Genomic DNA, 13,508 nt, shown 5'->3' on the forward strand with positions numbered 1-13,508 from the left:
TGCTCGTGTCCGCTGCTCCTTGGATGGGGGCCAGCTGCTCACGTGGCTGCAGCTCCTCGGGCAGGGGCGGACTGCTCGCGTGGCTGCTGTTCTTTAGATGGGGGCTGGATGTGTGCTGCTGCTGTTCCTCAGGTGGGACGGGCTACTCGTGATGCCGCCACTCCTTGAACAGGGGGAGGTTGCTTGCAGGGCTGCTGCTCCTTATACGGGTGTGGGTTGCTCGTGCAGCTGCTTCTCGGACGGGAGGTGGTCTGCTCACGCGGCTTCTGCTCTTCACATGGGAGTGAACTGTTTGTGTTGTTGATGCTCCTCGGACGGGGACGGGCCGCTCACCTGGCTCCTTCTCGTCGGACAGGTGCAGGCTGCGTGTGGGTGCTGCTCCTCGGACCAGTGCAGACTGCACAGGGCTGCTGCTCCTTGGACGTGGGAGGTCTGCTTATTTGGCTGCTGCTCCTCAGATGGGGGGAGGCTGCTCGTGTGGCTGCTGCTCCTCAGAAGGGGATGGGCTGCTCACATAGGTGCTGCTCCTCGGATGGGGGCAGGTGGCTCACACAGCTGCTGCTCTTCAGACAGGTGCAGGGTGTGGGCTGCACACAGCTGCTGCTCCTCAGAGGGGGGCCGGCTGTGTGGGGCTGCTGCTCCTCAGTAGTGGGTGGCCTGCTCAAGCGGCTGCTGCTCCTTGGATGGGGCAAGCTGCTTGTGTGGTTGCTGCTCCTTAGACGGGGGAACTGGCTGCTCACACAGCTGCTGCTCCTTGGACAGGGGCAGGCCATGTGAAGCTGCTGCTCTTAGGCCTGTGGCGGGTTGTTCGAGGGGCTGCTGCTCCTTGGACAGGAGCGGGCTGCTCACGTGTCTGCTGTTCACGTGGTTGCAGTGCCCTGGGCTAAAGCGTTGGGCCGGTCAGAGGGGAGCCTGCTTCCGAACTTACAGGAGCCTGCACCCAGGGTGGCTGGAGCCTCATTGACCGTGGGATCACAGCCTAGGTAGCATGTCCCTGGCAGGGGTGGCTGTAGAGTCCCAGGTGTTATCTGAGGGCACTCTGGGTGGAGTTGAGTCTGGGATCCCAGTTACAACAGCTCTCCCCTTCAAAAAGGCTAGGCCTCTAAGGACAAGCTGGCCTCCCGGTATTGTTTGCAATGGTAGCAGAAGCTGCCTAGTTAGATGAGCCTGATTAGCCTGCCCCTGAAGGTCCTGTGGGACCTAACTGTGACTCACTCACTCTCTCTCTCTCACACACACACACACCCCACCTGACCATGTGCTCCTTCTTTACTCCCTAACTCCCTCACTGCCACATTCTTCCTGCCTCTATAGTTGGGTCTGGGGTGTTATTTACCTGTTCATAGAAGGAGTTTCCTCTCCAGTTGTCTGGTTATGTGGCTTGCTCTCAAGCCCCTTGGCCAGACAGCATAAAATTCACCTCAACAAGACACAACACAGAGGGAACTAAGCACAAATGTACACGTGACACAATAACCCCAATATAAGTGACCATCTGAACAAAGATAGTTAGGGCAGAGAAAAGAGAGCACAAATGCTATCGAAGAGAGAGAAAAAGATAAGGGATAAAAGACAAAGGAATAAAAAGGAGAATATATATATGTAAGACACCACAGAACCAATAGATAAACACCCCCAAAAAAACAAACAAAAAACACACCTTAATACCTTCTTGATTCCATGTGCATCAACCGAGGCTGAAACAGTGTCAAAAAGCATGTAAGGAGGATGTTCTACCAAACCACAGGATATGCATTGTCTACCTCTTTAGAATTCAGAAGTTGCACCATTTCTATTGGAAAGGGTCACTGGCACTCAGATCTATGTAACTAGTAATCTTTGGGGGCCTAGAGAACCTCAATACTCATCTTTCTACACCAGAGACTGTGTTCCTAACTTGGTGCCGTGCAGAGCCCCTAGAACTACACACAGTAGCTTGGCCTGGAGATCTTAAAAACATACAACAGTTACATCATTCTCCAAGTTTATTGTATACAGAAAATTTTCATTACTATTTCATTTGCGCCCAAGAAACTATAGGGTGTTGTTTAATACACATATTCATTTGCTATGGTTTATCTAATAATGTCTCGTGTGATGACTAAAAAATTGTCTCTTCTTCTCCATCTTTCTTTGCCTCCAAAATGCTGCAAATCTATCAATGCCTTGGGCTCAGATACCACTCCTGCCCCATGTTCCAATTATCTGTTGCTCCATAACAAATTGCTCCAAATTTAGTGGCTTAAAACAATAATTTATTAATATATCTCAAGGGTCTGTGGTTAGAAGGGTCCCAACTAGAAGTCTATCACTTGGAGTCTCTCCTGTGATTTCAATCAGCTAGCACCTATGACTGGATATGTGAGGACATTACTGGGCAAGACATCCATGATGGTTCACTCACATAGCTGGCTGTTGATAATGGCTTATGTCTGGAAGCTCAGCTGGGCTCTTAATAAAACATTTTCTTGGAATCTCACCAGCAATTCAATAGAAATATGCATTTTATGACAAGACTAGGGGCCCAGTGCACGAATTTGTGCACCTTGAAAGGAACTCTGGGCCACAAGGCTGCGGTAGGCAGAGGGGTAGGTCTTGGCCCATCCTCTGGGCCTCTGCCCAGTCCCTCCTGCCACGGCCCCAGGTCCCCTATCTGCTCGCAGCCCCACTCCCGCTGCTGCTGCTCCCATGTGCTGATGGCATGGAGCCATTGGGGCTGGCACCAGCAGTGGGTGCAAGTGGCGGCTGCTGCCCCGATCGCCCCTCAGGGGTAGGTGGAAAAACCCTTATGTGCCTGGCAGCGAGTGGGAGCAGTGGCTCCGGTGCTGGTTGCAGGTGCGAGTGGGGCCAGTGCTGGCAGTGGGTGCGAGCGGAGGCTCTGGCACCAGCAGCGGGTGCAAGTAGGGCCGACTCCGGCAGCAGATGCAAGCGCTGGACAGGGCCATGGCGCGCAAGAGCAAAGAATTTTTAGTAACCACCAGAGGCTCGCCCCAGTGACAGCAACCGGTGTCCTGCCTTGGTCTGGTGCCCCCGCTCACCTGCTCCACCATCCTGCTGCAGCCAACGCCCACCATGTTCTGCACACGGCCCCTGGTGGTCAGCGCATGTCATAGCGACCAGTTCGGATGTTCTGCTGTTCTATCTATTTGCATATTAGCCTTTTATTATATAGGATTACAAAGTAATATAACCTGATCTGGAATTGAGTTCTATTTGGAGGGAGGTAGAAATCTCAAAAGCCTTCATTGATACAGTGGCATGAGCCTCTTGTGATGTTCTAGGCCAGGGGTGGGCAAACTTTTTGACTCGAGGGCCACAATGGGTTCTTAAACTGGACCGGAGGGCCGGAACAAAAGCATGGATGGAGTGTTTGTGTGAACTCATATAAATTCAAAGTAAACATCATTACATAAAAGGGTACAGTCTTTTTTTTTATTTCAATAGTTTTATTCATTTCAAACATTTTAACAAGAAGAATGTAAACACTAATTATTATAATTTGAAACTTCAAAAAATGGAGGAATCATAGCACAGTAACATACCTTATATTGAAGATGGCAAAGGCAAAATAAAATTGCCTAACAAAGGAAAGGTACAAAAGCCTTTCAAATTAAACTTAAATATAATAAAATAATTTAAAACTAAAACAAATAGAAAAGAACAAAATGTGCAAACAGTAAATTAAACATTTTCTTTAGTGCAGCTTCCAAATTATGCCCGGGACGTAGATGTAGATGGCAATGTAGACTGGGTTGAAAGGTTTTTGGTCTTTAAAACATCAACTTCAGTGGGAACAGTGTTGTTGGTCTCCTTTTTTAGCTAATGCATCAAAGTCTGGAGTTAGTTTTGTTGTGGCTATTCTCAGGATAGATCTGAGGTGTTCGTCAGTTAAGCTGGATCTGTGAGGGGCTTTGTTGATGTTCATGACGCTAAATGTCTGCTCACAAACATAGGGTGACCCAAACAGCACCAGTATCTTCTGTGCCATCCTCCGGATGTTTGGAAAAGTGGCTTCATTAAGTGAAGCATAAAAGTCTCTTAGTTCAAGAGAGCTGAATTTCTCCTTTAGGACAAAGTCAGACTGAAGATCGATGAGTTCCAGTTGCACCTCTTCTGGTGCTGTTTCAGGGTTTTGTGACAAAGGACAGGCCACCAGTTGAAGTGACTAAAAGCTGAAAGTCTTTGTTGTTTTATTAACAAGTCATTGTGATGTACAGAATGTGGGAACAGGAAAAAATTGTGTTTGAGTAGAGCTCTTAATCTTACCTCAGAAAGGCTCTGATACTGTGCTCTCCAGGGGCGTGTCTCCCTCCATCACCACGATAACGGGTCTACGCATTCCCAGGGTGATGTCGGGGGACGCGTCCGCGGGCATTACAAGGAGCCTCTGGAAGATTGAGAGGTTGTTCCTTCTACTGAATGGGCGGATTTAAATCCACCCACTCAGAAGAAGGAGCTGTGGCCGTGTTTCCCGACGTTGCCATGTTAACACTGCTGCTGGTGAAGGAGCGGAGGGGAGAGCAAGAGAACCCTCCGCTCTTTCGGCTCCGTGGGCCGGATAGAACAGCCGAACTGGCCGGATCCAGCCCGCGTGCCGTAGTTTGCCCACGGCTGTTCTAGGCTGAATTATGTCAACCTCATACTTTGTGTTTTCCTGATATAAGTTCTATCTGGGAGCATCACTGAATTAAGGTGTAATTATGCCCATTGGGCTAGATTCGTGGTTGGCAAACTGCGGCTCACGAGCCACATGCGGCTCTTTGGCCCCTTGAGTGTGGCTCTTCCACAAAATACCACGGCCTGGGCGAGTCTATTTTGAAGAAGTGGCATTAGAAGAAGTTTAAGTTAAAAAAATTTGGCTCTCAAAAGAAATTTCAGTCGTTGTACTGTTGATATTTGGCTCTGTTGACTAATGAGTTTGCAGACCACTGGGCTAGATCAAATGTAGTCATGGTGGGACGTGGTCCTTGGTTGAGTTACCAATCATTCCAGGTGTATGATCGACATTTAAAGGGGGGAAACAGAGGTTACCAATAATAAGTAGAAACTCAAACATTCAAACATATAACTTTAAAATAGTGTAAGTTTTTTCAAAGTAGTCTGTGTAACCTCCTTCATACCTGTTTGTCTTTCTAGCATGTGTGCATGTGCACACACACAAACATACTCACACACACAGACATTCTTTTAAAGCTCTTTTAATTTCAAAGGCTTCATGGTCATGGCTGTTTCTTGAACTCTTTGCTTTCACCTGGTCTGATGTGCATGGCAATTAATGTGATAAGCAAAGTGCCCCTGACAGCTGTCAAAGCTGTTGCACTGGCAGAAATTGCTTTGACATCTTCTTGGTTAGAGCTGCTTACTTTTTCCTTTCTAAGGCCTTGCTCTTGAAATTGATAGTGAGGTGGAATACATTTCAAGTATTTGGCATTTCATTTTTTTTTCTGAATTCTGTGGCTTTGAAAAAGTTAACTGAAAAAATAGAATATTTAAGATTTACTCTTTAATGAAAACTGAACTGATTGAGCTTCCTCAGAACAAGATAGGCTAGAAAGTAATGCCTACTTTGGTATGATAAAACATCTGCTTAATTTTGAAGTATAATGCGAAGATGTATGCTATTTAAGCTGGGGGGATATAATCAGAATTTTAAAAATATGATTCTGCTTAAGTCCTTTTCTTTGTCACAAATGTAAAGGGAGCTAAAAAAAGAGTGTCCCATTTCAGCTTCAGGACAGAGGTTCTGAAGGTGAGATTGAAGAGCTGAGGAATGTTGTATTAGTGGGGAAATAGAGAAATTCAAATACACAGTGTGACTTTATCCTCAGACTTGCAAGGAAGATTCATTCCAGGTTACACAAGCCATTCCAACTTCTCTGGAAGGCTGAGGAAATCTGGCCCCGCCTGGCACAGCTTCTACAAAGTAGAAGTTAGTAAAGAAGACACAGTCACTTTTTTGAGAGGACAGTCACTTACTAATTGTAAATATAACTTCACTCTAGCAAGTTTTGAAAACTTGTTTATGATTTTACTCATCCTTTAGCAAAAAAAATTAGTGGGTTCTTTGCTTATGCCTTACTTTGGTCATTACAAAAAAATAAAAAATAAAAATAATCTGGCGGGACTGTCAGTGTTGTCCTGGATCCGGAAAGTACATTTAAACTAGAGGGAGTAAGGAGAAATGTTATGATGGATGGTGAAAGGAAAGACAAAATAAATTTACAAATTTATTGACTATTTTGTCAAAACTAGGTGACACTGCCAGCTTGACCGTTTTTGGAAAGTTATTTTAAAAGGCTTTTCTTTAGATGAAAAAAGTAATGATAGGTGAATGTTAATTTCCATCCATATAAATGTGTTGGTTTTTTAAAACACAACAAAAAAAAGCATTAAAAAATATCACCTCAGTGTTTTGGTTGATGTGCTGCTGTTTCAGAATGGTCTCACCCGTGTGGCATTTAAGGACCACTCCAGGAGCACCCAACACTGTCAGGTGACGAGTGCAGCCTGTCACTCACAAAGTGTTCCGGGGACCATTGCCTGAAAGGGACCGTGATTGTCCTTCAGTTTGTTAATGTCCTGTGGACACCCTGGGAGTGGGCAGTGCAGAGGAAAGCCGATGCTAGTACATGCTCCGTCTCCCGCTCTCTTTTGTCCTTTGGTTAATTTGTAGCCCTGAGCCACAGGGACCATGGTGTGGGCAGCTCAGTCCATTTGCTGAAGAGCAAATGCTTTACTGAGGGCTGCCACGCCACCTCCAAATGTCTCTGAATATGAAATCAGGGGCGTGGGCAGGGGAACGCTTGCCTTTGATGGCTGCTGACACTGTGTTCTCGATAACACTAAGAGTAGAAGAAAAGGAGATGACTTGAAATCTATTTCCTTTGGAAACTGTAGTCCACTTACTACACCCAGAAATAGCCTCCACACAATGAAATTACTCAGTTTTCCTCCAAGCAGTCTACAGAAAACTTGCCATTATGTTCCTATTCTACAAACTCTATGGAAATTCTGATCTCAGAAATGGCTTCCCAGGCAGCGCTGTTTGGAAGAGTGGGAAGAGTGTAGGCTTTGAGGCCATCAGACAGGGGCTTGAAACACTGGTCCGTGACTTCCGAGCTTGTTTGCTCTCTACTTCGGTTCCCTTGTCATAATACTGAGCAGCTTGTAGTATGACAATGAGGAGTCAATGATATCATATGTGTGAAGCACCTAACCTAGTTCCTGAAATATAATAGCTATTAGCACATACACTAATATTAGTAAAAATCATTAATTTATTATTATTATTATTATTATTATTATTATTATTATTATTATATAGTTGCTTGCTATACTGGGTAAATTATAGCAAATTATCTCAGTCTATTCTAAGGCATAGAGAAAAAAAGTGCTCAGCCCTATAATTTATGATGAAAAAGTTGTTAATTATGGTCTTTGGTCACAGCAGGAATTAATAGGTCAATGTGATTTTTGGATGTGAAATTCTCCCAGCCCTAGACATACGTTCTCCCTCCCTCCCTCCCTCCCTCCCTCCCTCCCTCCCTCCCTCCCTCCCTTTCTTCTTCCCTTCCTCCCTTCCTCTCTTCCTCTCTCTCTCACGGAATAATTCAGCTATGAAAATTAACATCATGCATCTTAAATCAAAGCTCTATTAACTTTTACTCATCAATATATCTGGGTAAATTGTCTAGAAATTCTGCTTTTGAAACTTTAGAAGAATTTATTCAGCATATTGCCTCCCTTGAGTAATGAATGCTGTTGTCATTCATAGAAGAAATACTGTAATTTTTGGAAGGAACAGAATTGAACAGATTTTGATTTGAATCCCTGCTTTGCCACTTGAGAACTAGGTGATCTTGGGAAGTTTAAGATTCAGCTTTGTTATCTGCCAAATAGGGATAAATATATTTACCTACTAAACGGTCTATAGGATGGTTATAAAAATTAAATGACACCATCTAATTAAAAATTCAATTAATGTTAGTTCATGTCTCTTCCCTTCTGTCATCATTGTGCATGCTATTAATGGCATTCATATCCCCCTGTAACATAATTTGAGGACTTCCCATTTTGGAGCAAGGCCACTTGAGCATTCCTCCAGGCAAAATGCAACTGGGTGTGGATGAAGCACAGTCTTGTATTGCTTATTACTCATCAGGAATCAGAAGAACCTAGGTTATGTACTGACCACCATTCTAGTTGGGAAGAGTGATATGATGCAGCCTCATTTTCTCTGGCTTTGTCCTCATGAATCATTTACAAAATCCATAATTTTAAGCATTCATTTTCTGAGTTAGAATTCTCATTTGATACCAGTATAAAGTGAATCGGCAACTAAGAAGCTAAAAATAAGCTCGAAATTCTACTTTTGCTAATACAAAATAGACGTATTTTAATTAAATAGTAAAGCTCGATGTTTCTCTCTTCCCAAATTATCTTATAACATAAACTTTATTAGTAAGATTATAGTGTGGCAATACATAAGAGGATTCATGGAGGAAATACTACTAATGAGAGGCAGAGATTAATGAGACTAAAAACAAGAAACACATGTATAGTCAATTTTGACAGCTAGGAAGATAATGTTACATACTTATGAGATAATCTATGATTAACATCTATTTTCTATTTACTCTTTTACAATTTTAGCTTCATAGTCTATATTATTATGGTAAATATTGGATGTTGCTTTTTTTAAAAAAAAATCACAGTTAAATGTATAAATCTTAAATATAAATAAGAAATACTTAAGAAAATGTGTTATTTTTTTCCCCAGGAATAGTTCCCTTTAATAAAACAATGCGTTTCTGGAAGTACAAAAACTGGTTTAATTTCAATTCCTATTCATTTCATCTTGCTTAATTCCACATTCTCACTGGGGATATTGGAGGCTCAGTCCCAGTTCAGCCTATAATACAGGCCTTTAATAAGGTCATTTTCTTTCTTTTAATGGCTCACAATTAAATGCACCTGTAAACACAGAGCAGTTAGTTAAATCAACTCCTTTTGATTCTGAAAATAATTTCTGCTTCAGTCATCCATGTGTGAGGCAGTTATTCTTGAATTGCAATCACTAAAGATATGTTAGCTCACTATAATTTTCCAGATTGAATGACTAAAACAGTGTATTTAAGGTAATAAGCTTAGTATAATGCCACTTATTCTGTATTTTACTATATGGCTAGACTTGCAATAGGCACAGTGCATACATGGACTATAAACTTCTTTTAAAAGTCACAGAGGGATGATCACTAATTCTATTTTCATGGGAACTGTGGCTGGAAGGGAAAAGAACTTATTTGTCTAAGGATTAGCAAAGATTTAAAACCAGGATTGTCTGATTTCATATCTTCACCAACTACTCCTTACTACTTCCTCAAAATGCAACACTGGTCCAATTCAATTCAACAGACAAATATTAAGTTGCTACTACCTGCCAAATGCCATGCTAGCTTACATGAAAGGAGCAAAGATTAATAAGAACATGCCTTTGGCAACTATGAGACACCACAGTTGTCACCTCCTTCATTTGTGGCCTCATGGACCTACTATGGCTTCCTCTTGCCTTTTATACAAAATTCAAATTCATCAGCACTAAGCACAATCTATTAACTCTTTCCCATGCTCTGCACTATTTTTAATCTTACTTCCCTTGACTCTCCAACACAACTGTACTATGAGGACTTCACTTTTCATATAGACTTCCACAGTGTCATTCAACATTTGCTCTTTTTATTTAGAATCTCTCTGTTCCCAACCTTGCATTTAGCTGCCAATCTTTGTCCATCCTAATTCCAAAAATCCACTGCCACAAAATAGACATTCTACCTGCCCTCCTATGGCACCGTTATATTGTGACCGTTATTCAAGTATTCATGTAGTTTACGTTATATTTTTCTGTTGCTTTGTACAAGGTCTTTAATTATTTCAAGTGCATAGAATAAGACCACTAAGACCAAGCTTTATGTCATTGTGGATCCTCCATTCCTACCACCGAACTGCAGTGTTGTCCAACAGGACTTTCTGTGATGACGAAAATACTTGGTATCTGCACTCTTCTGTAGGGCAACCACCTGCCACATGTGACTATTGAGCAGCTGAAATGTGGCTACTATGACAACGAAATGGAACTTAATTTTAATTATATTTATTTTTAATTTAAGTAGTCACCTGTGGTTATATTAGAGCAGTAAGAGTGTTATACAAAATGTGAGTGATAAGCTATTGAATTATCTAAATGGATTTATACTAGTATGTAGTGAAATTTTGTTAAACTGTCCAATTGATAACAAAAAGGTCAATGTATATGAAGCAGGTGGTCTGGAGCTTACGTGAAAGCATTAATTTTTAATTGTTATTATGTTTAATCACACAGTCATAGAACATATGTGCTATGAAGAGTAAATTTGGTAAATCCTTGGAAACGCCTATAAGTCTTTAAATATAAAAACTAAGTTCGTTTCTCTAATGGAAAATTTTCTCATTGTAAGGTCTTCTACAAAAGTTGAGGTCAGAGACATTTTACTGATATATGAGCTGTATGTTAAAATTCACTTACCTGTAATTGATCTCATGAGAACCCAAATTGATAAGGCTATGAATTCAAAATCCAGTCAGAGGTTAGCCATTTAAATAATAAAAAATTACTTTTTTTTCCCAATTAGCAAGGAAAATTATAATGTATAGATTTTGAACTTACAGGACATGAAATAATCTTTGACCTCATGAAGAATTCATTATTATGCACAATTAATGAAGGTGAAATAGAAAGAAAACTGTATTTAAAATCAATAGAACAATCATATGATTAATTATACTGTGTGCACTGAAAATCTTTTTTGTGGAATGACAACATGGTCTCTGCTTTCTAAATCTATTGGAATCTTTCTTAATTTACTAGCACTGGCTCACTGAACTGGAAATTTTAGCAATGGTCTTTGCCGCTGCCATTCATGACTATGAGCATACAGGAACCACAAACAACTTTCATATTCAGACAAGGTAAGCTAAAAATAGTATTACATTTTCTAAGTTAAAACTTGAAATGTATTTTTCTGCATATGACTTATTTTAAGAGGATTTAAAAATAATGAAGATATCTAATAAGAACAGCAAAATGTCTTAAGCTTTAAACACTTCAATCAATCAGATATTATTTATCAAGAATTTTGAATGTATTTTGTGGCATAGTCAGCAATTTAAAGAACCTAAAGGTGTGTAATATAATTTTTCTCTGCCCAGAATTTACACTTTGAAGTGTCACACGAGTCAGACATTTATTTATTGAGGCAAACCTTGCAACTTGTCTAAGGCATCAGTTTGGTGTTATTATGTATTTGAAAGTAATAACACAGCACTTCTGAAAAACAAATCTAAAAAGCAAAGAAATCTAACTTCCAGATGAGCACGGTGTTAAATTTAAAATAACTGGAAAATGTGATTTTAAAACGAATGGTGATAATGCCAGTTGCTAGATTCAAAATACCAGAGTGGAAGTGTATCAGTCTGTCAGGGCTGCCATTCCAAAATGCCCCAAATTGGGTGGTTTAAGTAACAGAAAGTTTCTCACAGTTCTGGAGACGAGCTATCCCAGATCAAAGAGACAGCAGGTTTTGTTTCTTCTGAGGCCTCTCTGTGTGGTTTGCAGATGGTCACCTCTTGCTATGTCCTCACATCGTCATTTGTTTGTGTTGGAGCATCCCTGGTGTCTCTTTTATAAGAAGACCAATGTTAGTAGATCAGGGCCTCACTCTTATGACCTCATTGGATCTCAGTTATCTCTTTAAAGACCTTATCTCCAAATTCAGTCATATTCTGGGGGGTTAGAACTCCAACATGTAAATTTTGGGGGAATGCAAGTCAGTCCATAATAGGAGGGTGCTCTACATTTTTTTTTTTTTTTTTGGTTGCACAGAGATCTCCCTTTCTGGGAGGCAGAATTTGGTTCAAGACCCATCAGGATCCAATTCACTTTATATGCATACAATCCTGAAATTTCTGTCTTTCACTAGTCAGATATGCTTAAGATGGAGATGTAAGTTGAGAGATAGATGTGGTTTTTGGAACTACTATAAAACTCTCTATTCTTCTTGAAGAAAAACTAAACCTATTTTTTTATTTGTTCCTTTTTTAATTAATGGAATTTATTTCATAGAGCATATTTAGGCTTACAGAAAAATTGAACTGGAAGCACAGAGTTCCCATATGCTCCCTCCCTCAACCCACGTATCCCCTATTGTTAACATCTTGCACTGCTGTGCTACATTTGTCACAATTGATGAACCATTGTTGATATATCATTAGTAACTAAAGTGTCCATAGTGTGCATTAGGACTTACTTTTTTGTGTTATACATTGCATGATTATTACAGATGTATAATGCATGTATCCACCATATAGCAACACACACGATAGTTTCACTGCCCTAATTGTCCCCTTGCTTCACATTTTAATTCTCCCCTGCTCCCCTCCCTTTTTACCCATGGTAACTACTGATCTTGTTAATGTCTCTATAGTGTTGCCTTTTCCAAAATGTCATATAGGTGAAGTCATGCAATAGGAAGCCTTTTCAGACTGGCCTCTTTCATCTAGCAAGATGCACTTGAGGCTCCTATATGTATTTTTATGACTAGACAGCTCATTTGTTTTTATTGCTGAATAATATTCCATTGTCTGGATGTACCAGAGTTTATTTACTTACTCACCTATTGAAGGATATCTTGGTTGCTTCCAAATCTTGGCACTTCTGAATAAAGCTGCTATAAACATTCGTGTGCAGGTTTTATGTGGTCTTTCATTTGTTTTATAATAATTTCTAACAACTGATTTTCCAGTTACAGGAAGTTACTGTTTTGATGTGGAGAGCATAGAAACATTTTAAGAAATATTAGATATTTTAGAGCTTCAAGGGGCCCAAAAGTGGCTGAGATCCACATTATGGATCACCTGGTCTAGACCTCACAATCTTAGACGAAAATGCAAAGAGCTGAAGAGGTGAAATGACCCGTTTATATGCACACAGTCAGCTGATGGCAGTAGCCCAACTGAGAAGCGAAGAGGGACACTCACTTTCAAACCAGGCTGCTTACACAACTCTGCTCCCATGGCCAGAGTCAGACATGTGAGGGTCCCAGAACTGTATAGCCTGAAATGGATGGACTTAGAAATCATGGCCCCTTGATGGAGACAGAAAAAGAGTTGAAATTCAAACAATGAAAATATTGGGGAAGGTATTCTGTCTATCCCCAGATTGACAGAGCATGAAGGGAAGGGGGAGACGCGGAAACTGATGCGGCAGGAAATGTTTGCAGAGTATAGGCAGTTGTTTGTTTCTGTTTGTTAAACAGCAAAGGAAAGGCAGCATATGCAGTTATCATTTTTGCTTATTTGAAGGCTCTTCTACATCCACTATATCTCACAGTGAGTGGGATTTTAATGGAAGACAGCTCATTATGGAGCCGAGTCCTGCATCAGACACTAGTTTGGGAGTTGGAGAAGGGAACAAG

At 41.1% G+C, this 13,508-nt stretch overlaps 1 protein-coding gene across 3 annotated transcripts in view; it reads left to right on the plus strand.

Moving 5' to 3' along the window:
- PDE1A (phosphodiesterase 1A) overlaps positions 1 to 13,508 on the plus strand; it is a 368,837-nt gene that overhangs the window by 312,462 nt on the left and 42,867 nt on the right. For all 3 annotated transcript variants that reach the window (XM_080668895.1, XM_080668896.1, XM_080668897.1), the window contains one exon: positions 10,904 to 11,004. In XM_080668895.1, coding sequence (XP_080525021.1) covers positions 10,904 to 11,004 — 101 coding nt within the window. The remainder of the gene's footprint in view (positions 1 to 10,903; positions 11,005 to 13,508) is intronic.

This window comes from Plecotus auritus (assembly GCF_963455305.1).
Source record: "Plecotus auritus genome assembly, chromosome: 5".
Taxonomy (NCBI): domain Eukaryota; kingdom Metazoa; phylum Chordata; class Mammalia; order Chiroptera; family Vespertilionidae; genus Plecotus; species Plecotus auritus.